General features: G+C 39.0%; 1 protein-coding gene across 1 annotated transcript in view; it reads left to right on the top strand.

Moving 5' to 3' along the window:
* Positions 1 to 26,107, top strand: part of prkar2aa (protein kinase, cAMP-dependent, regulatory, type II, alpha A) — a 44,736-nt gene that overhangs the window by 16,230 nt on the left and 2,399 nt on the right. Inside the window, exons 3-10 of the mRNA XM_063463454.1 lie at positions 11,998 to 12,033; positions 18,595 to 18,731; positions 19,407 to 19,513; positions 24,008 to 24,149; positions 24,611 to 24,712; positions 24,931 to 25,005; positions 25,108 to 25,173; positions 25,487 to 25,625. Coding sequence (XP_063319524.1) covers positions 11,998 to 12,033; positions 18,595 to 18,731; positions 19,407 to 19,513; positions 24,008 to 24,149; positions 24,611 to 24,712; positions 24,931 to 25,005; positions 25,108 to 25,173; positions 25,487 to 25,625 — 804 coding nt within the window. The remainder of the gene's footprint in view (positions 1 to 11,997; positions 12,034 to 18,594; positions 18,732 to 19,406; positions 19,514 to 24,007; positions 24,150 to 24,610; positions 24,713 to 24,930; positions 25,006 to 25,107; positions 25,174 to 25,486; positions 25,626 to 26,107) is intronic.

The raw sequence follows: 26,107 nt of genomic DNA, 5'->3' as shown, positions 1-26,107 counted from the left end.
CTAGCCTGTGTAAATACTTGGGAATTGCATAGTATTAACACTACCAGGGGCATGGGGGATTTCCAAAGACCTTAAATAAGCACTTTCTCGTGGTGCTTGAATATCATTTGCAAAAGCCTTCGTACGCCTGTGTCTGTGCTGCCATTGCTGCTGCTTACAAACTTTGAAATTTTAGTGAGACTTTTGTGATAACTTGGAGTATATACTTAAGTCAGACTTCAGATAACTGAGTAATCAAAAAAAATATTACATTTTTAGCTGTGTTGTCGATCTTTTCAGCCACCTCGCACATGTAAGCTATGCGGCCAGTTTATTTTTTTCTCTGTGTGAATTGTGTGCTTTTTTGGTTACACAGTAAACCAGCTCCTAAGGGATGTGTTTAGCTTTCCACTGCATAGATGACTCTTTGAGTTATCTTTCTCACCAAAAACAAAGGACGACAGGTTTGTTATATTACAGCCAGCTACAAGTTGACTTTGGAAAGTAGTACATTTTAAAAAGCCAGAATGTACCTTCTACTTGACACAAAGAAAACATTTTGCTCCCTGTGTGAATCTGTAACTAGGAAGTGGCAGGGCACATTTTTTTGGTTTTCTGGTTACTTGCTACAAGTTCACTTTGGAGCGCATTTGATTTTTAGTGGTCATAAACACGGGTAATACAGGAAATTGTATTAGTGAGAATGTTTTGACAATATTATTTTAATATCACATTTTGTGACAGATTGAAGTAATAAACACAAGAAAAATAGAAGTCAATTTGAGCTTAAAGACATTAGAGGCATTGGCAAACCTGATGGCTGTGGTGATGGGAAAGGGTTAACACCAATGCAGCTATAAGCAGTACAGGGTTACTTCCTTTTAAGGGCCTAAGTCTTAGGGAGCGTGTGATAGAGGGAGTTAGATACTGGGAAAATAAGTGAGTCACATATGGGGCAAGGGGAAAGAGGGAGAGGACGAGACTTTTTTTGTGTTGAGAGATGGTAAGAGTTAAATCATAGGCAGGATGTAGAGTGAGCAGAAAGTCGCATGGTGTGAAACACAGACTGAAACAGTAACTAAACTGAGTGTAATAGCAAAAAGAGAGGAAGCATTATGACAAAAAAGATGAAGGTATAGGCTTTGAGAACTGCTGAGATGTTTGTTTTGGCAAGGACGAATCGAAATAGTCTGAATCAGTGAACAGTAGGATGCAACATTTACAGCAAATGTCACTGCAAGCACAGTACTGTAGAAAAGGAAGGAAAGGGCAGGGTAAAGATACAAGCAAGGTAGCTCCTCCAAGACCAACATAAACAGAAGGGGAAAAAAAGTAGTATGTACATATCAAAAGTATAGGAAAAGACGATGTGGAGGAGAAGATGAATAAAACGAAAAATAAATTATTAGATAGTCATAAATTCCAGAACACATGGTAAATCACAGCTAACTATAGGCTGTGCCAGTTTAATTTTGTTTGTCCCTTTATGTCCATACTTTCTATATTACATCAACCATTAGTTTTTGCATCAGCATGTCACAGTGACTGTACAAGCTATTGTTTTATGCTGAAGTGCCTAAGATGGGGTATAAAATATAGCCCAGTTACTAAGTAAAATTCCTCTTGCACCATTCAGTGTAGCGCTGGTAGATTTACTGCTCTTTATAGAGATATAAAAGCTATTTTTCCTCCTTAAAAATCTATATCAGCACTTGCCAAAATCCTGCTTGGCTCATTGCAGTAGCACCTCATATCTCGCCACTCAATTGTCTTTTTCCTCCCGTGAACTCCTGAAGAATTGCTGCTTAAAATCTCCTAAATATCTATGCAGCCCTGATTAACAGGTTATGTTATCAGTCTGCATCCATACAGAACTATTTCTTGCACAGTCTTCCAACTGTTAAAAAGAGTTATTTTGAAAAGTTGTTTTTGGTTATTTGGGCTGAGGCTTAACAGATGAGATTGATGTCATGTATTTGTCAACAGACTTTTTCAGTACCTCTATAGTTTTTGCTGCTGTGACTTATCTTGCTTATTTTAAGTGTTGAACTTTTTTTAAAAAGAAGAAGAAAAAAAAAAAAAAAGAGCCCAGAGTTCACAAGCTTGATCCTTGTAATCTCCATCCTACTGCTGGTGGTATGAACGTGCAGTTATGAACTGATGTTAGCTATAATTTTGTTGAAATATTAAGCATTTTCAGAGTGTGCTCTGTCTATTTGGTAAGGTCCCAATTTGCTAGATGCAGTAATTGGCAGGTTGCTTGACACTCATAATTTGACTCTGGTATGACGCACTGCAACCAGCAGGCATGATACGTCAGCGTTCTTGATACCTGCATTGCACTACACATTTTAACCCAGTATGACACAAAAAGATGCCACAAGGCTTGTTATCGATCTGCTTCCTCTTTGTAAAGCAACCACAAGTGTCGGCACATTCAGAAGCCACACACTGAACTGATTTATCAGAAAACCGTGAGAATACTGTTCTTGATAAGACAATTAAGATCAAATTATTTAATTTTTACTGCAAAGCTATTTTGTCACCACTTTTTTTTTCAGTTTTTTTACACTTGCTGCTTAGTTCACCTAGAGTTATGGAAAAAAAAAACATTTGGTCAACAAGACCAGTCTAAAAGGAATAAGTTGTTGTAGCTCTCTTGTCGCCCCCCCCCCCCAAAAAAAAGGACAAACACTCACTACTCTGGGACTAAGACTCTGAGATGACCTAGTCGCCCACCATGTCCACCTATTGTATCACTACTAGAGCTGTGCCGTGTCATATTGTCCAATAATACCAGTATAAATTTTTACATGATATTAAAATGTCATATCATGATATCATTGCTATAGCAACATTATGCATTTACCTTAGTTGTTGTGTGCACTAGGGAGACGAGACTAGGTATGTCTGTGAGCAAAGCTGCCTGTAAGGCCTCCCATGAAGATTTAGTACCTAAAAAGAGAACTAGCTTAACAGCCTATAACAAAGTAAAGTACTTTGGGAAATCTGCAAGAAGATTGTTCCTGCTAGGCAACAAGATGGAAACAGCAAACCTGGTTCACCACTTCAAAAACATACCAGTGAGTACAAGGATACAAAGGAGGAGATGCTAGAAGCTGGTGATATGCGACCCAAAAGTAAACAAACGACTCAATTGCGAGCTGGACACCATATGACAGGAAGAGCAAACAGTGGATGGAAATTACTGAGGTGGTCACATGGTAAAAAGGCAGGGTTCTAAAGCAACTGGTTAAAAATCTTGGCCCAAGATATACAACACACCAGCTAGAAAATGTTTTTCAATTTTATTTTACAGGATTAACTCTTACTTCTTATTCCTACTTCTGTTGCTGTTAAACTAAAGTGTTAAACAACTATATTGTACTTTTACTTAAAATTTCCAGAGAAAATACTACCTAGGCTACTTCAGTGCTTACATCTTTATGCTGGATATATTGCTGTGTCACTACTGTTGCACTGTAATGTTCCTGGTGCTGGCACCTTGCTTCAATAGCTTCACACTTCAAATTATGTAGTGTGTCATCTGTGACAGTTGCTCATTAGAAAAGGATATTATAAATAATGCTGCCTGCAAGCTGCAAGCATTGATGAAATGTTGTTCTGTATTTTCTCTGTATATTCAGAAATCTTCTTGAAATATTGTGATATAATTTTGAGGGTATATTGCCCCTATTCCCTACTATACATTTAGTTAAATTTAATAAAGCTGTATTCATTAAAAATCCCTGTTAAAAATTGTATTAAAATTTTTTATTATTGTTACCGACTGCTGATATATAGGTGTACATGTGTAAATGTTATCTGTGGAGGAGGACATGCAGGGTAATGGCACGGAATTTTTTTTTCCCCCCACTTCAGACCAGTCTGCCAGTCCTCTGTACTTTTCCCTCCAGTGAGTGGATTTGTATTCAGTGTACTAGGGAGTGTGCAGTACTTCTCGATCTGATGATGTGCTTTATTGAGTCTGCCAGTTATGTGTCTACATCTCCTGTTTGTGTGCCTATATGAACACCTTTCTTATGCTTCATGTATCTGTGTGGATTGCTCTTCCTGTCTTGCTGTGGGTCCAAATGCCTGTTTAAGCTACTGTTTGTAAATGCGTGCGAGTGTGTTTATGTGAGGACGTGCCAGCAGAGTCTTGCTGAAGTCCTTGGCGGCTAGCTCTGGAGGAGAGGTAACACGTGAGGGGAAGCTCCACATCTGACCCTGACCCCTGACGCTCTTATCAATCAGGCCTTGAGAGGCGGAGAAAGTAAGAGGAACAGGCATAAGCATAGAGGCTGAGAGGACTGGATGAAAAAAGATGGAGAGAGGAGGAACAGATGGCAGGAACTGTTGCTGAGCAGGGAATATGCTTTAGGTGAGGGGGGAGAGAGGAATAGATGGCAAAATTTTTGGTCTTTAAAATTACATCAAAAATCCAAATCACAAATGTCTGTAAAGTCGTAGTTTATTGTCAGGGCTAGTACCAACTAAATTATTATATTTGTTTTTTTGCGTTTATTGAAAGATTATTGAATGTGTGTTTATATTTTAGATGTATTCATAGATCAGCTGTGAACATTTTAGATGCAGTTGGTTTTTTTTTTTCTATGAGACATAAAGCCACAATATCAAAACAATAATACTAACATTTTATTTTTGCATGTTGAGCCAAGTTGCAGGGATGAAACTATACAAATTTCTCAGTAATTGGGAGTTGCTACTGTGGAATTAGAGATGAAAAAGCAATCAATCATTAGACTTCTTCAGGTGCACCCTGATGCTTGAAATTAGTCAACCACTACCCCTTATGTTTGATATGCTGGCAAAATAATGATCTTCCCCCTCCCGTAATAGGACCTGTGCATGTGTATCATTTTTTAAACTTGAGTTAGGGTTAGACTTTAAGGTAAATTTTCTTAATTTAATAAAGGGTGTCAAATAGTCACACATAGTCTATTTTCAGTGTTGTTCTGAAAAATTGCCAGCAGCACATACACGCCAAGCACGATCAAGTCCCCGTCACTATTTTATTCTGCCAGACTTGTTCTGTTTAATAGATTGAAGACTCTAAATGGTGTTTGACTCTCTGCCAGGATGGCTAATGTAATGGGCTGACCCGGTCTTTTAAAAGCCAAAAATTTCCTCCATTTCAGTGTTACTATTCCAGGAAGAGTGGTTAAACAAAAACTAGGAGGTGTGAGCAGCTAATACCAGACAAATCCAAACTTGTCACTTTTTTCTTGTAGCACTACGCTTTGAAAGCCAGCACTGCTTCCTTAGTTTAAGTTGGGGCTCATTCATTCCTTGTTAACTGTAGCAGATCTGTCTTTTGTGTTTTCTTCAACTGTACCTCTCGAACTTGTCAGTCTTATTAGTGTCATCACCTAGTAGGCCTTTTGTTGAAGCAAACATTGCAGAATTGGAATTTGAAGCATCTTGTGGCTAAATACCTCATTTGGTTTCCTCCAGCTAACTGAATGATGTATCGATGGGCTGAGCAGACAGTTACACACTGAGAAAGGTTGCAAGGGAAATCGATAGAAAATACCAAGCAGGGAATCTCTCTCTCTCCCCTTCATATCTGTTTGCCCACTTCCTGTATTTATGCACAGTCTCAAGTCAGGGTGCTCTCTTTTTTTTCGTTCCTTTTTTCCTTTTCTGTATTGATAGTCATACAAGGTAGCTCAATAGTCATCACTCATCAAATGCTATCAAGGCATTTTATAGTCTTTTTTTTTTTTTTTTTTTTTGCACTTTGTTTCCCCCTCCACAGTCAGAATCACTCTATCACCCCTTCTGGTGTTTTTGTTTCTTCCTCTGTGGTCCCCTCTCTATTTTACTCTTCCCTCCATCTGTTAATGCTGTTATAGCTGTGCGTGGGAGTATAGGGAGGGATGGAGAGAAATGGAAAAACCACGAGGAGGGGGGGTGCTCTTCTACTTGTTACGAGCTGGATTGTTTGGGGTGGGGTGGGGGGTGGGGGGGGGGATTGTGAAGGGGGTTGTGTTGTTATGGCAATGAGATCTTCTTTGTGTTAGGTTGCCAAGGCAACTTCAGGCGTACACTTGGTACCGCCACCACCACCACCCTACCCCGCCCCCAACCCCCTCAGCCACATGACTGCAGGGAGAGCACTTCACGCTTTGCATGCGCAGCCTTATGCACCCACACACTGGAAATGCATAAAAGCATGTTCACACACAATTTTATTATATCTACATCCTTTTAAATGAGAGCTCTGCAGACTGACAGTACCCAAATCACTTTTAAACTGACTATTGTAAACAAACTATTTTACAGTTAAGGTTTAGATATACTTTTTTTTTTCTTAGCCATTAGCATGGACATTTGAAAATTATCCAAACATCTACTGGCTACACTGGAACACTTGATCAGCAAAGTCATCAGACCAGAGTTGATGGTTTTTTAGAGTAGATTTTCTCAAAGTGGAACTGTTATAACAGAGTATCAAGAAGGTGTATATATATTTTTAAATATTAGAGATCTACTTTTCAGAATTTTTTTTTGGGCGGGGGGCGGAAAAGATTTCTGCAGCACAATTGTTTCTCACCTCAACACTGCACTAAATGACCCCGAAAGATCCACATCTACTTGCTGTTTCGTTTGTTGACTTTGGTTGCAGTTTGACACACATGGTGGTGAAGTGCATAGCTCTAAAAAACCACAGGACCAGAGAAAAGTCATCTCACTGTTCACGTCACTGCCCAGACTTTATATTGCATTAAAATGGTCTGTTCTGAAGTAAACACAGTGCAGCAGCAGATCGCCAGTGCAGTGATCATCACTTATGTGAACTGCTGCAGATCAGCAGTTTGTGATAAGATCCTGCGGGTGTAGCTCCTCATACCGCTGTCATTTCAGTGCAACCTTCATGGCAGCACTGAAATATGGTTGCAGTATCACAGCAGCAGTAATCCCAGGGCAGCACTAAATATATCAGAGCCCTCAGTGTTATATGGAATCAAGCAGTATGCTGCCTACAATCAGGGGACACAGACAACCAAAGGGAACATAACCTCCTAGGACCTGGCATCCACATATGTGGACATCACATTTTGGGTTATTTAGACCAAAATACTAAATTTAGCTCTACAAGGGCCTGATATCCACTTATGAGGACATTATACTGCCACTGTTCTATCGAAATTTTAAACGAATGTCCTCATATGTGGCTCTCATTTTTCTTAGAAACAAAAATCAGGTTAAAAAAAAAAATCTGGTAATTCTTTGTTTTTACATTCATCGGGTGCCAATATGCCCAAATATCAAAGAGAAATTAAAAATGCATGCCATGGAAGAATTCGGGTCTTAGGAGGTTAAAAGCAATTCTTGTGGACTTGTCTCTGCCCAAAAGAGACTAGATGAGCCTTTGAAAACTTCTCGACTCTTATAAGAGTAAAGAAGAAGGACAGGGAATCAACCTTTTGCATTTAAATAAAAAACCCAAAAGAATTTAGGCACCATTTGAGGATACAGTAAAATCATGGAGGAGGACAGTATTAACTTGTAAAATATGTGATTAGTTAGTCTTTTAGATAGACCATATAAAGGAACGTGAAACCTAAGCAACAGTGGTCCGGAAATCAGTGTGTGCTTTAAATGTAAAGGGCAAAAGTACAGACAACAGCTGTAAAACAAAGTATTGTCTGCATGTATTCAGTCAAACAGCAGTGAGGTGGACATTATAGCAGCTTTTTGCTGAACAAAGTACATCAGTGTTTCCAAGCATGGCCTTTTGTGGTCTATGTGTGGATCTTAAATTCTGTGTGAGAATATTCTTTTTTTTTTTTTCTTTCCTCTCTCGTCTTTGTGCCTCTTGCCTGCGGTACCTGCAGCGATCTGACCTGTTCGTGAGTTTGAGTCGGATCAAAACAAATCATTTTAAGCAGTTTGGAATGCGTCCCCCCTGTTGGTGGGTGAATGGTAGCGCTTAAGGGAAATGGGGATTGTGTTGAAGGGAGAGAAAAGTGTGTTTGGGAAAGGGTAAAAATTAGGTTAAGCTGAAGTTAAATCTTCCCAGGTGGTGTTGGGATTTTTCTCAATGCACCCTTTTTAAGAAACCAGCTTATGTTACGTTTTTCGTTCAGTGTATCACAAATTGTATATCTTCAGACCTACCAAGCTCTTATGGAAGAAGGGCTGATAGATGAATGAGCAGGTGAACCTGAGGTCACTGATGGAAGAATGTTAGTGCTATGTGCATGTGTGTTAAAGGCATAGTACATTGTTATGTATTTTAGCATGTTTAGCATTGATATCTAAGTTAACTACAGCACATATTCATCTTGTTAGTTATAGAAAACAGTATTCTGGTTTGTTCAAGAACACTTGCAGTTAGTGATAGACCATTTAATTTTAACCCTGAACTAATGGGAGGGTTGTTTTCCAGCCTTGCTTTTCTGCAGGCTTCACCTCGAGTGCTGTGTGCTGACCACATTTCTTATGGACATGATTTCCAGTGAATGAGGTGGAGGAACAACTAAACATGTGAAAAGAGGGCAAAAAGTATACTACTGCTCTCTGTGAAGCTAAGACTTGTTGACTTTGGTTGCATGACGACGCATCTGAAGTCTGTGTTGTTAGACTTTCCCATTGTAGCTTATAAAAATCAATAAGAAGATGTTTTTAAAGCTCATCACAGTAATTACCAATATAGAAAACAGTGTGCATTTATGAAGCCATACTGACATCACTACTGTAAGACATAAGTTAGGTGCCCCGACTGAGATTTTTTTCTAATTTCACATGAAATATATTAGGTTCTCTGTTAAATAAGTGAAATAGGATATCAGTGTAATTGTGTGTCACCACTGACTGCTCATGTGATTAACAAAACAGTGACCCTTTTGTAGATAAAAAGACTACTTTTGGATTTTTTATCTGTATTTATGAGCCATTTGTGGGGTGTTTTTGTTTTGTTTTTTAGACAAACATTGGTTTGTCAAAGTGCTATTTTACTCCCCCCCCCCCCCACTTCATGCATTAGTGTTGGCAAAATGAAAATTAATCTACTTCCTGTTTTGGCTAATGTTCATTAACATTACCCACCCAGTTTTATGAGAAAACACAAGATTATCTGCCTCTGCTTTGTGTAGAGCCTCTTCAAGAGCTATGTTTTTGCTTTGATTTGAATGGTTAAATCATAATCTGGCAAGGACTGCTTCAGTTGGGCTTGTAACTTTTATGGGAGGCTCCGACACTGTAGGTTCTACTCATGCGTTGGCATTAAAACTGAACATGCAAGCAGGCAGATACAGATTTCAAGTAAAGGAGATCACAAGAGCCTGACTATCTGGTATATATGTGAGAGCTAACACACACACACACACACGCACACTTGTGTATCATTTACTCTTGGATGTGACACAGATGTCAGTGTACTATTAACTAGGACCCCTCTATGGCTTTATCTGTTGAGCCTAAGTAAGCCTGATCTCCAGAGAGAGCAGGCATTGTGAAACCCTCTCCATATCCCCAGATGACTGCAGTAAAGTGGTGTGTGTATGTGAGTTTTCCCCAAGCTCCTGTCTTCGCAGTCCAGATCTAATTTGCTCTGACAGGATGGTAATAAGGTAGCAATAGACACATGCTGTGTGTGTATCTGTATTTCAGCCGTGAACCATACCCACGCTGGCTTGTAACAGCCCACTGCTAGAAAGCAGGTGTTTAGAACCTCAACCTTACCCTCTGCGTGCGTAAATGAAGGCCATGTTGCACACAGACTTAAATACTCACAAGTGCATACAAACTCGAGGGCACAGCTGTTGCACTGGCTTTACCGAAGAAACACATTATGTAACCAACTTTAGTTTGTCTAGATAGAAGTGATATTGTCTCATTTTGTGTCTCATTTGAAAACCTATCAATGCACTAAAGTAGATATACTTCCCAGCCATAACTAACACACACACACACACACACACTGCAGAGACATTGTTTCACTGTACATATGCTCTCATCTACACTGCTATCTATTTATACCCAGCTGTGTTCTTCCGGGCTGCCATAGCTCTGAAAATTTTCTTTTGTCAAGTGCACAGCACTTGAAATCATGACCAGATATTAAACTCGATTATAGTTGTTGTTGAAACATTTCCAGGAAACATTCCCTGATTTAGGTAGGATGTTTTTTCCTGTGTTTGTGTTTAATGTTGTTACTAACAGTGGCTAAAGCCAGCTCCTGTATAATCAACTATCAAAGTAACACAGGAAATTAATGTGTTATTGTCCAAACTCTGAATAATAACGGCTAGAAATGTTAAAGCTGTTTTATTTCCTTTTAAGAGCTCATTGCCCTGTTAATTATTTCTTTGCCACAGGGCCGCACCGGTCCTTGATCTTGAGAGGCCATAAAGCCAGGAGAAAAGATTGTGAGCAAAATGATGGCTTCCTGGCAAGTATTCCTGTGGCTCGGCTGGGCAAAGTCTGAAAAAACAAAAAACAACAAAAAAAAACAACAAAAAGGGGCAGCACCAGCAGTGAGTGTAGCTGCTCCATGCCCAAATGGTCAGCTTACGCTAGCAGAACTAGACCAGTTTCAGGCTGTAGTCTCACCCAGTTAACTCTAAGACTACACTGTGGATAGCTCGTTTGTAGCATGATAAAGAGTTCAGTATTAATACATGCAAGTTTATTGGTGTCCCTAAGGAGAAAGGCCTTTACTAGGTGTTTTAATCAAGACTGAAGGCAAAGTCCATTTCTTGTTTTATTGCTCCTTGTATCATGATTGACACCATAAAGGGACTTTTTCATGATTGCTCTTATTTATAAATTATAGGGCAGTGTAATAAAAGAAGGGTTGCTCCACTTTATTTTACACATGTCGCCACATCTGAAACTGTATTGTAATCTGAGTTGATAGTGCACTCCATCCACTTTTATGAACATGACACAAGTTGATAAGCATCTCTGTGAATATGCAGTTATTAATGTAAATGCATTGACCATTATTTGGCTCAGTGTTTGTTTAGTTTGTACAGAGTACAATGTGTTTAGCTTTGGGTTTCGGGAATACATTGTTTTTTATTGCCCAATCTGCGATGAGCAGAACTCAGAAAAACACATCATGCTGCCTCATATTTTGTTTTTTCTTCATCACATTGCATTGATCTGCAGCGATTACCGTTACATACTTGTGTTTTGCTTAAGAAAACACTGGTAGTGGAGGTGCATGCTGTTTTGAGTCCTTGAAAGCTGAATTTGAAAGCAGAGACAGATCACATGTGCTACCCTGGCGGCTCAAAAATGTTAACAGCGCCCCAGCAGCATCTGTGCATCCAAACAGTGCTTTGCAGCAGCTTGAAGCTGGCTACACTGGCGCGCATACAAGTCGTCTTGTTGAAACAAAATATAAACAAACCGCAAACCTCTGAACGCAGAAACCTTTATTTAGGCAACCAAATGATTATTACATGTAATGTGATCTGTCAGCTGGATTTTATTCCAGCATAACCTTCATTACACGTACGATTAGTTAGAAATGTTTTACTTGTAAACATGCATCTGAGACTTCCTTATTAAGTTATTTGTTAATACATTCATATCTCTATTTTGTTTTGTTTTTTTGTGATCAACTTTTGTTTTATTTTTCCACTTTGTAGTCATGAAAAAATGGATCTCTTCAGCTCAGGGAAAGTTTGTGTGTGTATGCTGGTGTCTTTAGTCACTGCTCATTAATGTGTATAAAGAGACTGATAACTGTGCTAATCTGAAAATGCTCTTTGTTGCGTTCTCATATCTCTTAGCCTAAATCTCTCCTGGTTGCACTTGGTTTCTCTCTAAATCTTCTTGCCCACCTGCATCTCTGAATGTGTCCCACTTTTAGTCTCATTATTTCTGTTTGTCTACCTTTTGTCCAATCTCCTTCAATTATGAACACCGTCTGTTCAGAGCACATAATAGTTATATGGATTTTTTTTCTTCCATATAATCATGAAATTGTATTAAATGTCACCACATTAAAACATAATTCTTTCTGTCTGTTCACAGCTCCACCACCAAGCAGATTCAACAGGAGAGTGTCAGGTAAGTTCACCGGTGTGTGTTTGTGTGTGTTTGACGTCATGTCCCCCAAGTGTAAACCACACCATTGGCGACATTACATACATCACTGCCAAAACAGCTTACCAACAGTTTATTTGTGTGTGTGCGTGCCTGTGGGGCTGATTAGTATCTGCTTTTGCAGTAGAACGGTGCTTAGCCATTTTTTGGGGGGGGTAATCACTGTATTTGTGCACGTCACAAATGTACAACAGTGTTAAGAAGCTTCACTGTGGTGTGTTTTGGGTCTTGTGCGTCTGCCTCATCTCTGTTTCTGTGCTTTAGCGTCTGTGGTTTGGTGTGCACTGTGCTCTTGTTTTCTCACGCTCCGTCATACTTCTGTAGTGTTTACACGAGTGGCTGAATGTCGTCAGCCGTCACAGAGCGCTGCACTTTGATTAGGCTCTGGGTGTGTCCCCTGATGTTTATCTGCACTGCTGTTTTATCATTACTGACCTCCTGTCTTTACCACAGTCCAATGGTTTCCTTGGAGAAATTGCACATTTTAACAGAAATTGCACATTTTAACAACTTTATTTTCTTTGTTTTTTCTTTTCTTTTCTTTTTTTAAAAGCTAATTTAGAACAATGACATTTTGCTGCCCAGAGGTCCTTGTTGCTATGATTTGGTAAACAAAACTGTTCAAATATTCTTTGTTGACAAAGATACTGTGTGGTGCCACAACCTTTGTTGTGGTAATGTTGTAAGACACGATGATCCCTTCTGAGCCATGAGGAAGAATTGCTTTAATATAGCAACAAAGATGGAGCGTCACTGTGATGCTCGTCATGTTTCCCAGAGATGTCACCGCAAAGATTCTTCAGAAACGAAGGCCCATGTTTGTAGTTTTCCTTTTCAGGCATTTGTATGTACAGTGGCTTGCAAAAGTATTCGGCCCCCTTGAACTTTTCCACATTTTGTCACATTACAGCCACAAACATGAATCAATTTTATTGGAATTCCACGTAAAAGACCAATACAAAGTGGTGTACACGTGAGAAGTGGAATGAAAATCATACATGATTCCAAACATTTTTTACAAATAAATAACTGAAAAGTGGGGTGTGCGTAATTATTCAGCCCCCTGAGTCAATACTTTGTTGAACCACCTTTTGCTGCAATTACAGCTGCCAGTGTTTTAGGGTATGTCTCTACTAGCTTTGCACATCTAGCGACTGAAATTCTTGCCCATTCTTCTTTGCAAAACAGCTCCAGCTCAGTCAGATTAGATGGACAGCGTTTGTGAACAGCAGTTTTCAGATCTTGCCACAGATTCTCGATTGGATTTAGACACCAGACAGGTCAGGGATAAAGTTATTGAGAAATTTAAAGCAGGCTTAGGCTACAAAAAGATTTCCCAAGCCTTGAACATCCCACGGAGCACTGTTCAAGCGATCATTCAGAAATGGAAGGAGTATGGCACAACTGTAAACCTACCAAGACAAGGCCGTCCACCTAAACTCACAGGCCGAACAAGGAGAGCGCTGATCAGAAATGCAGCCAAGAGGCCCATGGTGACTCTGGACGAGCTGCAGAGATCTACAGCTCAGGTGGGGGAATCTGTCCATAGGACAACTATTAGTCGTGCACTGCACAAAGTTGGCCTTTATGGAAGAGTGGCAAGAAGAAAGCCATTGTTAACAGAAAACCATAAGAAGTCCCGTTTGCAGTTTGCCACAAGCCATGTGGGGGACACAGCAAACATGTGGAAGAAGGTGCTCTGGTTAGATGAGACCAAAATGGAACTTTTTGGCCAAAATGCAAAACGTGTGGTGGAAAACTAACACTGCACATCACTCTGAACACACCATCCCCACTGTCAAATATGGTGGTGGCAGCATCATGCTCTGGGGGTGCTTCTCTTCAGCAGGGACAGGGAAGCTGGTCAGAGTTGATGGGAAGATGGATGGAGCCAAATACAGGGCAATCTTGGAAGAAAACCTCTTGGAGTCTGCAAAAGACTTGAGACTGGGGCGGAGGTTCACCTTCCAGCAGGACAACGACCCTAAACATAAAGCCAGGGCAACAATGGAATGGTTTAAAACAAAACCTATCCATGTGTTAGAATGGCCCAGTCAAAGTCCAGATCTAAATCCAATCCAGAATCTGTGGCAAGATCTGAAAACTGCTGTTCACAAACGCTGTCCATCTAATCTGACTGAGCTGGAGCTGTTTTGCAAAGAATAATGGGCAAGGATTTCAGTCTCTAGATGTGCGAAGTTGGTAGAGACATACCCTGAAAGACTGGCAGCTGTAATTGCAGCAAAAGGTGGTTCTACAAAGTATTGACTCAGGGGGCTGAATAATTACGCACACCCCACTTTTCAGTTATTTATTTGTAAAAAATGTTTGGAATCATGTATGATTTTCGTTCCACTTCTCACGTGTACACCACTTTGTATTGGTCTTTCACGTGGAATTCCAATAAAATTGATTCATGTTTGTGGCTGTAATGTGACAAAATGTGGAAAAGTTCAAGGGGGCCGAATACTTTTGCAAGCCACTGTATATTCAATGATGGCTTCATTTTTTTTTTTTTTTTTTTTGACATTTTGGTTGTGATATACAGTTCTTTGCAAAATCTTGAGCTCCCCTTGTTTCTTTATATTTTACGAGGAGCCACACTTTTTTATTTTTAAAGTAGTCTTGAGCAGTAGTTCTCTTTCTGAAGGCCTTTCAGAGTTTTTCTTTGGAGTTTGGCTGCTTTTTCACGCATTTTAAGTCCAATGTATATACCTGACCTTTTACACAGGATGCTTTTCTGTTTTTTTTCTCTTTTCCTACCTAGAAATCCCTCAGGAACCAATCAGTCCTGTATCTACACATAGCAGACAATCAATTTTCAATTGTATCCTGAGGCAGTTTGTTACTAGCAGCCTGTTGCAAAAACAAATTTGCTCCAGTTGTTTAAAAAGTTTAATCTTTTAAAAAATCCCAAAGAAAACAGTTTGAAAATGGGTTTAGAGCTATTTGGAAAACTGTAGAAGTGGAGGATAAAGGAAGAGGTTATAGGCCTTAAAACACACACACAAAAAACAAACAAAAACGAACAAACAATGACTTACAGATGAACAAATATCCCACGAATTGCCAAATTTCACAAGAACTGGATTGAAAATCAGTGGGAACAGGTCTTATGGAGTGATGAATCCAAATTTGAAAATTTTGTTTAAAATTTCTGTTGGTATTGATGGAGAAGGAAAAAGAGGTTCAATGTCTACAGCCATCTGTAAAACATGGTGGAGGCCATGTCATGCTTTTCGAGCTGCACGTCAGTCAGTGGTGTTGAGGATCTTGTCAAAATTGATGAAGTTATGAACCCAGAAAACTACGATCAGATTTTGCAATACATCTAAAAGGCAGCCAAATTCCAAAGAAATGCGTTGTCCGTGTGTTTCATTAAAAATAAAAGTGTAGTCTGCCCTTAAATGAATAAGAGAAGAAAAGGGAGTAGAATACTGTCCAGAAAAGGTGTAATGATGTCATTCAACAGTTACACAAAAGCATTTACTCTTTACTTTTCTAAATGGTGAGGTAGGTGTAGCATCCAAAACTTAATATGTGACTAATTTCACAAGGAGATTGTTATTTAGATACAAAGATGTTTGCCTAAAACCTTCTTGGCATTGTCTTGTAATTAGGATTCCTTAATAATTAGATTATTTTGTGATATTAAACCACTGGTCTGTGGTTCATTTAGTAACAGGCATGATTTCACTTTCAGACCGTCTAGTGCAGTGTCCGACAACACTTCCAAATAAGTTAATTAAACAAAGATGGGGCATCTTTTGTTGTGGCTTGGCACTATAAATCAAAATATCCTCTCTGTACAGTGATATTATGAGAGTCCTGTTTTGTATTGTAGCAGTTAATATGAGGATCTGCTCAGAGTTTCTGTCCGCTCTAATGCAAGAACAAATAGTTGGGGGGAGAGGGCCGCTTTCCAAGGACGTGCTAAGTAAAGGAATTTCTGATGACGTAGTTTAAAGTGTTAAACAAAAAATTCAGCCTTGGAGCTTTTAAACTGTGCTTTAAATCAAAAAATGCACTTATCATCATTATTTATTTTTTTAATAATACAGCGTTTGGTCCAAACACTTGTATTTTGGGGCAGAAAAAGTAAGGAATAACTTATTTGACCCAATATGTCCTTTACCTTTGTGGGTCTTAGGTGTGATGCCTCATTGTTTAAGATTGTGTTCTCACTCCTAATTAACTACCATATTCTGAACTGAAGAGCACTGAAACTCACACTTTTGCATATTTATTTCTTCAAACTGAAACAAATGAGTTAGCACATTGACTCTCTAGAGATCACACTGCTTCAAACATCATTGTTATGACTGCTGGAAGAGAAGACTCTACTCTTGCAATTGTGTACACACACACGGAGGCATCAATGTGTTTTGTGAGAAGTGGTGTCTCTCTCTACAGAGGTGGAGGAAACAGATAAATAGTGACTATCTGAAATGACCTTGTCAGTGTTTGTCATGCACTGTGGCAAAACATGTCGCTGCACATGTGTCATTTCCTCAATCCAGTGTCCTGCGGTCCTCTCTTTCCCTACGCTTGTGTGTAGAAACATTAGTTTGTTTTTCCTTGTCCACAAGAATGTGAGAAAATTGAATTATCTTACAAACATAATTATCTTACACATACACACACTTTTTGTTGAGTGGACTCTGGGCTGTTAAGAGTGGTTCATTTTAAAGTTAAATTAGTAAATTAGCTTACCAGTTTACAATGTAAGGGACAGAGTAGTGTATTTTTGACAAGGTTTGTCATTTTTAAGGCAAGTTTTTGTTATGTTTTTAACAATCTTATTACATTTTTGTATGCCTTCTTGTTAGAGCTTGGTGAAGTTATTATACAGTGCTATGCAAAACTCTTGAGCCCCCTTATTTTGTTTATATTTTGCTGCCAAGCAGCCAGACTTGCTTCAGTTGTTTTTTCTTTTCTTTTGTCTTGAGTAATAATTCTCCAGGCTTTCTAAAGGTCTTTATATTGGCTGCTGTTACACTCACTCACATCTGACCTTTCTCATAGCAATCTTTTTTAAAGACTTGACACTAACATATGAATCATTAAGGAATTAAAAAAAAAAAACCCTAACTAATTCAAGGGATGTACCAGTGTTGCTTCTACACATAACAAAGCAAGCCATAATACCACATAATTTGTTTCCATTTGTTTCCATTTCTGTAGTTAAATCTACAAAAAATCCTAGCAATAACGCAGGCATGAAATCGTATTTTTTTTCGCTAACAAAGTGATCAACAAAGAAGCTATTGGCTGAAAAGAAGGGGCAGCCCTAAAATAAAAAACAAAACAAAAAATTCTCTCCAGCAGATGAACAATACCTGAAAGTCATGTCCTTACAAGAAAAAAATCCAGCAAAAACCTGACACATGACCTGAAAGATGCTTGCCTTTTAGTCGATCTATCTAGTATTCACTGAAACAGTCTCAGTAGAATAATGGCTGTGCTGAAGCCATTCTTAACTTCCTAAGACCCGAACTCTTCCATGGCATGCATTTTTAATTTCTCTTTGATTTGACTTTTGGGACCTGATGAATGTAAATACAAAGAATTTCCAGATTTTTTTATTTTTTCTTCTTTTACCTGATTTTTGTTTCTGAGAGAAATGAGATCCACATAGGAGGACATTCGTTTTAAATTTCGATAGAACAGTGGCAGTATAATGTCCTCGTAACTGGATATGAGGCCCTTGAAGAGCAAAATGTATTATTTTGGTCTAGACATCCCAAAATGTGATGTCCACATATGTGGGCGCCAGGTCCTAGGAGGTTAAGGTAGATGTGGAGAAAAGGCTGAGGTATGCCACATTCCACAAGAACTGGACTGAAAATTGTTGCAGACATGTAGACAGGAGGACAGGAAAAAGGTGCAGCCATCTTTAAACCACGGTGAAGGCTTTATAGTGGTTTCAGGCTGCATTTCAGCCAGAGGTGTTGGGTCTTGTCAAAATGGATGAAGTTATGAAGAATCACGAAAAATGCCATCATACAGCATACAATACTATTTGGAAAGTGTCTAGTAACAGATTAATTTTTCAGCATGACAATGATCCCAAACAGACTTCCAATGGAGTAAAAGCATCCCTGGATACAAAATCCCATAGTGCAATGCCATCAGTCACAGTGGCTTTGGGACCTGAACATTATTGAAGCAGTGTGGGATTATCTTGACAGAAAACAGAACAAAAGTTAGCCAACATCTAAAGAAGAGCTTTGAATGTCCTTCAAGAAGCCTGGAGAACTATCCTTGAAGACTACTTAAAAAAAATTACAAGAAAGATTGCATAGGAGAGTTCAGGCTGTATTGAAGAATATTTCCATGTATGTTTGCTTGTTTCAGTAAATCACTGCATGTACCTCCCATTTTCCTAACAAAATATAAATGAATGGGGATGGGTCCAAACTTTTGCATCGTACTGTAATTATGTTTTTGGTTGAAGTGGCTTAATGCTTACTCTGAAAGAGTAGTAGAATACTGTATTTTTTACCTGGATTTCTTTGTCTGTAGTGTGTGCGGAACCATTAAACCCAGACGAGGATGACGAGGACACTGAACCCAGAGTGGTTCACCCAAAAACAGACGAACAGCGCTGCAGACTGCAAGAGGCCTGCCGAGACATCCTACTCTTCAAAACACTAGATCAAGTAAATCAGTCACACAAACAAACAAAACAAAACAGGAAGAGATGTGTACACAGATGGTTAGCAGTGGATATAACTATTAAAAAAAAAGGAAAAAGGTTGAACAAAGAATGATTCCTGAAGGGATGCCTTCCTCATTAAACCTGTCAGTGAGGCCATGAAACAATATTTATTATTAACTTTCCCCATTTGTTTATTCATCTTTCCTGCATGCTATGAGATACGTAAAATACTCAAACATTTTTTATCCACCCTGCAAAGAGTAAACCTGAAGCATCGAGAGGGTACAGTGCAGTAGAGTTAAACGCAAATAATGCTATATTACTACTTGTGGTGTTTGTGTGTGCAATGAATTACTGTCTTGTTTGGGTCACATAAACAGCACAGGTAAATTATGTTTCTTAAAGTCAATTGCTGTTGGGGTAAATCTGACATTGTGAAAAAAATTATTGTATTGTGGACTCGAAAATGGTCCTCTTCCTTTCCCTTGTGTACTTTCTAACACCATTTCCCTGATGGGATAATTAAATTTCATCTCGTCTCCCTTCAGGAGCAACACACACACAGAAGCTAACTGAAATTATTGATGCACAAGCGCATGCGCGCACAAAATATATTTTCCCTGTTACTCATCTTCCTCATTTGTGGCTGACATCCTTTTTCTGTTCCCGTATGAAGGAGCAGTTCTCACAGGTGCTGGACGCTATGTTTGAGTTGATTGTTAAGCCTCAGGATCACGTCATAGACCAGGGACACGATGGAGACAACTTCTATGTCATAGAGAGGTAAGAAGCGGATGCCCGTGTCAGATCATTAAAACTGGGACTGTTTGTTTATTCAAATACAGCCTGTTTATTTAGGCTAGACTGGATGGCAAAAAGGCCAGTGATGGTGTTTTACAGCATAACTGTTGCAAAAGACGATGATGACCAGAGTTCCTGTTTTGTATATTTGAGTTTATTATATTATACTGAAAGACCAGACAATATACATTTGTATTATTTAAACCAATGCAGTGCCATATTCCTGCATCATAATGTAGCATCAGTCTGTATGGAAAAGAGTCAGACAATTATGAGCCTCCTAAAGTATAAAACAATAAATCCTTCCATTACATCCTAAACAACTGCCAACTAGATCTGACATAGTGATATCACTTAGAAAGTATATTATGGTAATTAAGAAATGAGTAGAAGGTAGTTTAAAAAAGCACGGCTGTTATTTTAGAAATCAGTAAATAAGTTGTGACTGCTGGTCATAACAGTTGGGCTTGGGTTTGTGAATTGTTCAGGTTTGACAGGCGTGTGTATCTGTGTTTATGGTATTAGTGGAGCTGTGTATTTCACCTGCTGTATTGTTAATGTAAACACATGGTGCGTTCACAGGTCTTTACAAGGTTAACTTGCATTAAATATACCCTCTGTATTATATTTAATATGGAAAAATTAACACATTGTGATTGGAAAAATTATAATTACTCATTCGTCTGCAGGAAGTTGTGCTGATTGCTGCAGTAACTTTCTTAGGCCTTGGTGAAATACAAACATTTTAAGTTCATTTCAAGAGTTTTGTACTTTAATGTTAGATGCAACTTGAAAGGTTTCCATGGTGATCTCGAAGAGTACAGTGCTCTTGGAGGATATAGCATCTCTTTGTCGCTTACATTACTCTAACCAAAGTGATTACTTAAGAATGACTTAGGGATTACTTGCACTGAAAAAAGCCTGACCTCAAGATGTCAGTTTTTAACCTCTACCACTGAAGAGAGAACAGACTTCCCACTGTGTTTCTGGTGGCCTGCCAACGTTTGTCCCACCCTGGCCTCAGTTCATTCTTGGCATGGCTCATATCAGTGCAGTACAGCAGTGTAGTTCCACTCGTGTGCTATCGTGTCATCTGCATACACACTTTTAAACACAGCGTGCTCCCTGTACATGAGACATGCAGTGACCTTTATGAGCAGCATGCCTGCCTGATCATATACTATCCTGTGGTTTTTTCCTAGCCTGTGCAAAGTGTAGGTGGTAGCTAATGTCACGAGCAGGGTGGGGTGTGAACATGGACACACAGAGAGACGAAGGGATAAACAGAAAAGAAAAGCAGTGAAGATAATAGGATAAAGCAACATTGCTTGTTTCCCATTTAATCTTTTTCTTATGTCACTGAGGCATATTTGTATTATAGACATCTCCTGCTTTCCTTATGGTGTCGTATTATTAATCAGCTTAAACAGATTGGTCTGTTTCTGCTGTCAGCTGATTCTGAATGGCATAACTAAATGGGTTTGTGTAGCTGGCATGTGTGCCACTATATGGTAAATGTCCACTTAACAAAATCATAGACAGTCAGTTCTAAAGCCTCTAAGACAGGAAGTGGCTAGAAATCCTTCAGAGCTCCTCAAGGATGAGGAGTAAATATATAATGGGAGGAGTGACGTGAAAGATGTGAAAAAGGATCATTGTTGCTTTCAGCTGTGATTACTTAAAGTGTTATTACTGTAATCATTAAATTAAAAGTTTCAGTTTTGAAATCATTAAGTTGCGTAATCTTTCTCTCCTGCCTGGATTTTTCTCATGAAAGCTGTAATGTCTTATATATTTTCAAATCACTGTGAAGCTCAGTGCCCAAAATAATTTTTAAATTCTGTTTACTGATATTGAGCATTTGCACCGTGTATCTAGTTTAAACATCACTGAAGGCTGTGCCCAAGGGTGGGCTTAGAAAAATTATGTACACATCCCCTAAGTGCAGGAAGAAACATCCGTTTGTCCTTGAGCAGCAGTTCCACAAATATACTCGTCGCTTTCTCATTTGCTGCAGTTTATCAAGAAAGTACATTTAACACTAGAAACACTTTGAGTTCAAAAGCACTGAGCTACGTTAGTGTGATGTTATTCCTAGTGGTTGAATGAAGAAACAGAGGTGGTGAAAGAATCATGGCTCTTTGTTTATATTGACCCAGACATATTTATCCAAGCATGAAATTTATCAGTGGCCACCAGGTTTCACACCTGTTTGGTTGTTGAATAATGTGTGAACAACACATACAGATGGGTCTAGAGGGGGGAAGAGAAGAGAGGCTATGAAATTGTCGAAGTAACTTGCAACAGCTTTAATCCGCTTTGGCACAGATTCTACAAATCTATGAAACTCTACCAGAAGGATTTAACACATGTAATGCTAATACAGCTTTCAGATCTCATATCATATCTACTATCATTTAAATTTAATTCATTTTAAATTTAAATTTATCAATGGATTTGAATCACATCATAAAGCCATTCATTAACTTCTCTTGCCCTATGAATGGCAGAATGGTCTCACCATAGGATGAAGGTGACCACATCGAACAAGTTTGCATTGATTTGCAATGAACAGATCTACCAGATCCTTCACTGCTTAACTTTCTCACTCATCTGTAGCTACATCTTAACTTCAGGCAGCTGGTGAAACAGGTTATCATTTTTCCCTCCGTCATGATAATCCAGTCGACGTAAGCTAATACTCACTCGCCATCGATAGGGTTTTATCCCCTCTACGCAGCCAATGGGAAGACTGGCTAGCCTACAAAATGAGGGGTTAATCCTGCCAAGCAACAACGCTGCAAATTACCTACTCCAGGTTTAATCCTCATGCAGACAGAGAGGGAGAGTGGGCACAGAGCTTCTCAACTGAAGCATTAGTCTCAATGAGTCAAGTAGGCACTATAACCTTTTTTTATTAGACAGTGGGATAATATAACAAATCCGACTGTTTTCCTGTCATGTTTTCCTGCTATTAAATCTTTTACTTAGTGGATTGCAAAACAGGATACTTTGTAAAATGAAAGATTTTGAATGGAATGATTTGCAAAACATTTGAAGTACATTTAATTGGTAGAAGAACAACGACAAAACAAAAAATGTTAAAAGTGAGGAATTTTCTTGAGTTTGAAAAATATATGATCATTTTGAATTTGGTGCTAGTACCACATTTTAGAAAAGTTCAGACTTTTGTTAATCACATTTTCTTTCAAGCATGGCTAATGGTACTGTTGGAGTTATAATAGTGAAATGTGTTGCCATTCTCACTAAATATTTGGAGCGGTTCAGGCAATCCTCTGTGGTATTTTGCATTTCATAATGTACCAGATGCTTTTAATAAGCGACAGCTCTGGACTGCAGTCAGATCAGTTTATCACCCCAACACTCTTACTGTGGAGCTATAATGTTGTAAGAAAGTAGTTTGCTATAGTCAGACTGATACAGATACAGCAGCATGTACTACTTCAAAATTTGCATTGCTTCTTCAGAGTCGGTGGTCCACAAACATATGTGAGCTAATGCCTCCAGCCCATAGAATCGCCGATGCTTATTTTGAATGGTGCAGTCCTGATGGCACCTCTGTTTATTGTCCTAAATGAGCTTGTGCCCAGAGGATGTGTCATTTACACTTTTATTCATTGCTGACAGTGTTTTTCACACGTGTTCCTGAGCTTGTATGAACCCACTGATTTTTCCATTACTAAAATCTTTTATGTTTTAAATGTAGTGCCTCCTCGGGGCCTAATGATTCTGCCTGTTCACTGTTAGTTTTCAGCCTTGTCCCTTGGAAACAAAGATTTTCTTTGTTATATTACACTGAGAGGTGTATTACAAATTATTGAACTTCTTCTTACACAGTATTTCTCAGGGAAATAGACACTTCTCCATCTTTACTTCCTCTCTGAGATGCTCTTCAAATTAAGTGAGTTCAGGTATTTTTTGCAGTGATACGTTTTCCCTGGTTATACCTATGCGCGCCCATCAATCCATTTCAGATAACTTCACAGAACAGTGCAGCATCTTTATTTGCTTACATTACTGAAATATAGTATTGAAATGATTTGCAAATCAATGCATTCTGTTTTGTTTTTTGTTTTTTTTCTTTTTAAGAATAAACACAAGTCACCAAGTGTGCCACGCTATCACGGTCCTATCCACAGGCTAGAGATGCTCTGTAAATAGATAACCATGTACACCATTTTGTAATTAATAAACATTACCCATTTTGGGTGATCAGTGATGACTGTCATCAGAAAAACCTCTTACAACAACTAAAATGGTAAATTTTTTTAAAGCTTGTGGAGAGGTTGAACACAGTCAGAGGAGGAAGCCATAAAATTTTTATGCAGATCTTGAATCACTTTCTTTGAAACTGCAGCTCTGTCCAAGTGCCCTACTTTTCTCACTTTGAGACTCTGCGGCTGGCTTCTTGTTATTTCTAACCTTCTGTCCATCGCTCTCTCGCCTTCTCTCCAGGGGTGTGTATGACATAGTGGTATCAGGAAAATGCGTGGGTCAGTATAACAATAAGGGCAGCTTTGGAGAGCTGGCACTCATGTACAACACGCCACGTGCCGCCACCATTATAGCCACCCAGGACGGAGCGCTATGGGGACTGGTAAGAACTTATAATCCACTTTAAATCCTTTTCTAAAGCCACCACCTACATGAAACTCCACATTATTAAGCATTTTCTAACTCCATTTTGTTCTCTTCGTTTTTCAGTAACATTTCAATTATGACCCCTTTGAACTTACATCAGCTGTTGTACATCTGTTGTAATAGTATAGCAGCCTGTACAAGTCTGTAAAGCTCAGGTTTAAACTGTTTTCATTGAAAATTGTCTCCAGAGGATTGCACTGTGAAGGCTGGGAGCTGTTTCTGTGACTGAACACAGTTTAATAGGCTGTGATGCTGAAGCATGTTAAGAATGGACTCCTGTAATCTATGAATGGAGCCAGTGGCTTTGTAATGGCTTTTGCCGCTGCAGCTCCACCTGCTGGCCAAGCAGAGGAAGAACAATGTGACTTTTTCTCTATATGAGGTATTTGTTTATTAGAGACATTTTTCCTCTCCTAGGACCGTGCTACATTTCGTAGACTCATTGTAAAGAACAATGCCAAGAAGAGGAGGATGTACGAGTCTTTCATTGAGTCAGTGCCCCTACTCAAATCACTGGAGGTGAGTTATACTTGGATTGGTTTGAAATAAGCCTCATCTTACTCAGTTTAGGTCCCCCACCCCCACCCCCTCATATTAAAGAGTCTAAAGTTCAGCAGAAAGTATAAGAATGTGATTGATGAATCTGAGATGAGCTGGGATTAACTTTTCGGGTATTTGCAACATTTCTTCTACAATATTGCCATTTTCCCTTAAATGTTTGTCTTCTCTCTTTCCAGGCAACAGAGAGGATGAAGCTAGTTGATGTATTAGGAGCAAAGCAGTTCACAGATGCCGAACGTATCATCACACAGGTGAGAGATGCATTTATCAGATGTAGTTTCACGCTGCAGTATTGAAGGTTTTTACATTAATATAGAGCACTATATTTATAAGTGTCTATTCTTTCTCCTCAGGGAGACAAAGCTGATTGTTTCTACATTGTAGAGTCTGGGGAGGTCAAGATCATGATGAAGAGTAAAGTAAGAAGCTCAACTTCTTTGAATGAATGTATTTCAGTGTGCATTTCTATAAGCAGAAAACTTAGGATCATACTTACTGGTTTAACAGTATGCAGTTAGACAAAAGCCTGATTATATTCTTTCACCAGGTAATTTCTGTACGGCACAATAGCAACCCACACTCTCCATTGAAATCCATCACAACACAAAAGCGTGTCCTCTATTTGCCTAGCAACTATGGGAGTCATGATTGTCTGCTGAGTGCCTCTTGCTTCAGGGTTGAGGCTCCTAACCTTTAATCCTGTTCCGTTTTCTCCTCCCCCCTCTCCTGCAGACGAAGGCAGACCACGCAGACAATGCGGAGGTGGAGATAACACGCTGTACCAGGGGTCAGTACTTCGGGGAGCTGGCCTTGGTCACTAACAAGCCCCGGGCCGCCTCAGCCTACGCAGTGGGAGATGTCAAGTGTTTGGGTAAGACAAAATATACTTGGACATCAATGCCAATCCTGCTATCTCAAGGATAGTGATAAGGAACTTAGATGTGTGTAACCCTTGTATATAGTTGGGCATCATATAAAATCTGTGAATGAGTAGTATTTAAACCACTCAAACTTTCAACAGGTCTGTGGTATTCATTTTCTACTAATTGAACTGTTACAAGCACTTTGGCCTGAGATATCAAGTGGCATTTGAATTTTGATTAATTCACGGCCGGCTGTTCATCACCTTTTTTATTTTCTTTCTTTCTTTTTGATTGAAGGCCATTGTGTCATTATTTTGCCTTTAAAGTGGTCACACTAATTCAGGCTCTTCAGAGTGTGTATGAGCAGCTCTTCAGTTTTGAAAATGAACAGGATTATTATTATTATTTTTATTTTTTTTTTAATAACTGGTTGTGTTTTTGTAGCATCCCTGTGGTTTTTATTTAGTTTTCCAGTCATCTCTGTTACTTT

Source organism: Pelmatolapia mariae, linkage group LG20, assembly GCF_036321145.2.
Source record: "Pelmatolapia mariae isolate MD_Pm_ZW linkage group LG20, Pm_UMD_F_2, whole genome shotgun sequence".
NCBI lineage: Eukaryota > Metazoa > Chordata > Actinopteri > Cichliformes > Cichlidae > Pelmatolapia > Pelmatolapia mariae.
Note: the sequence above shows the minus strand (reverse complement) of the source record. Positions and strands in the feature narration are given on the sequence as shown.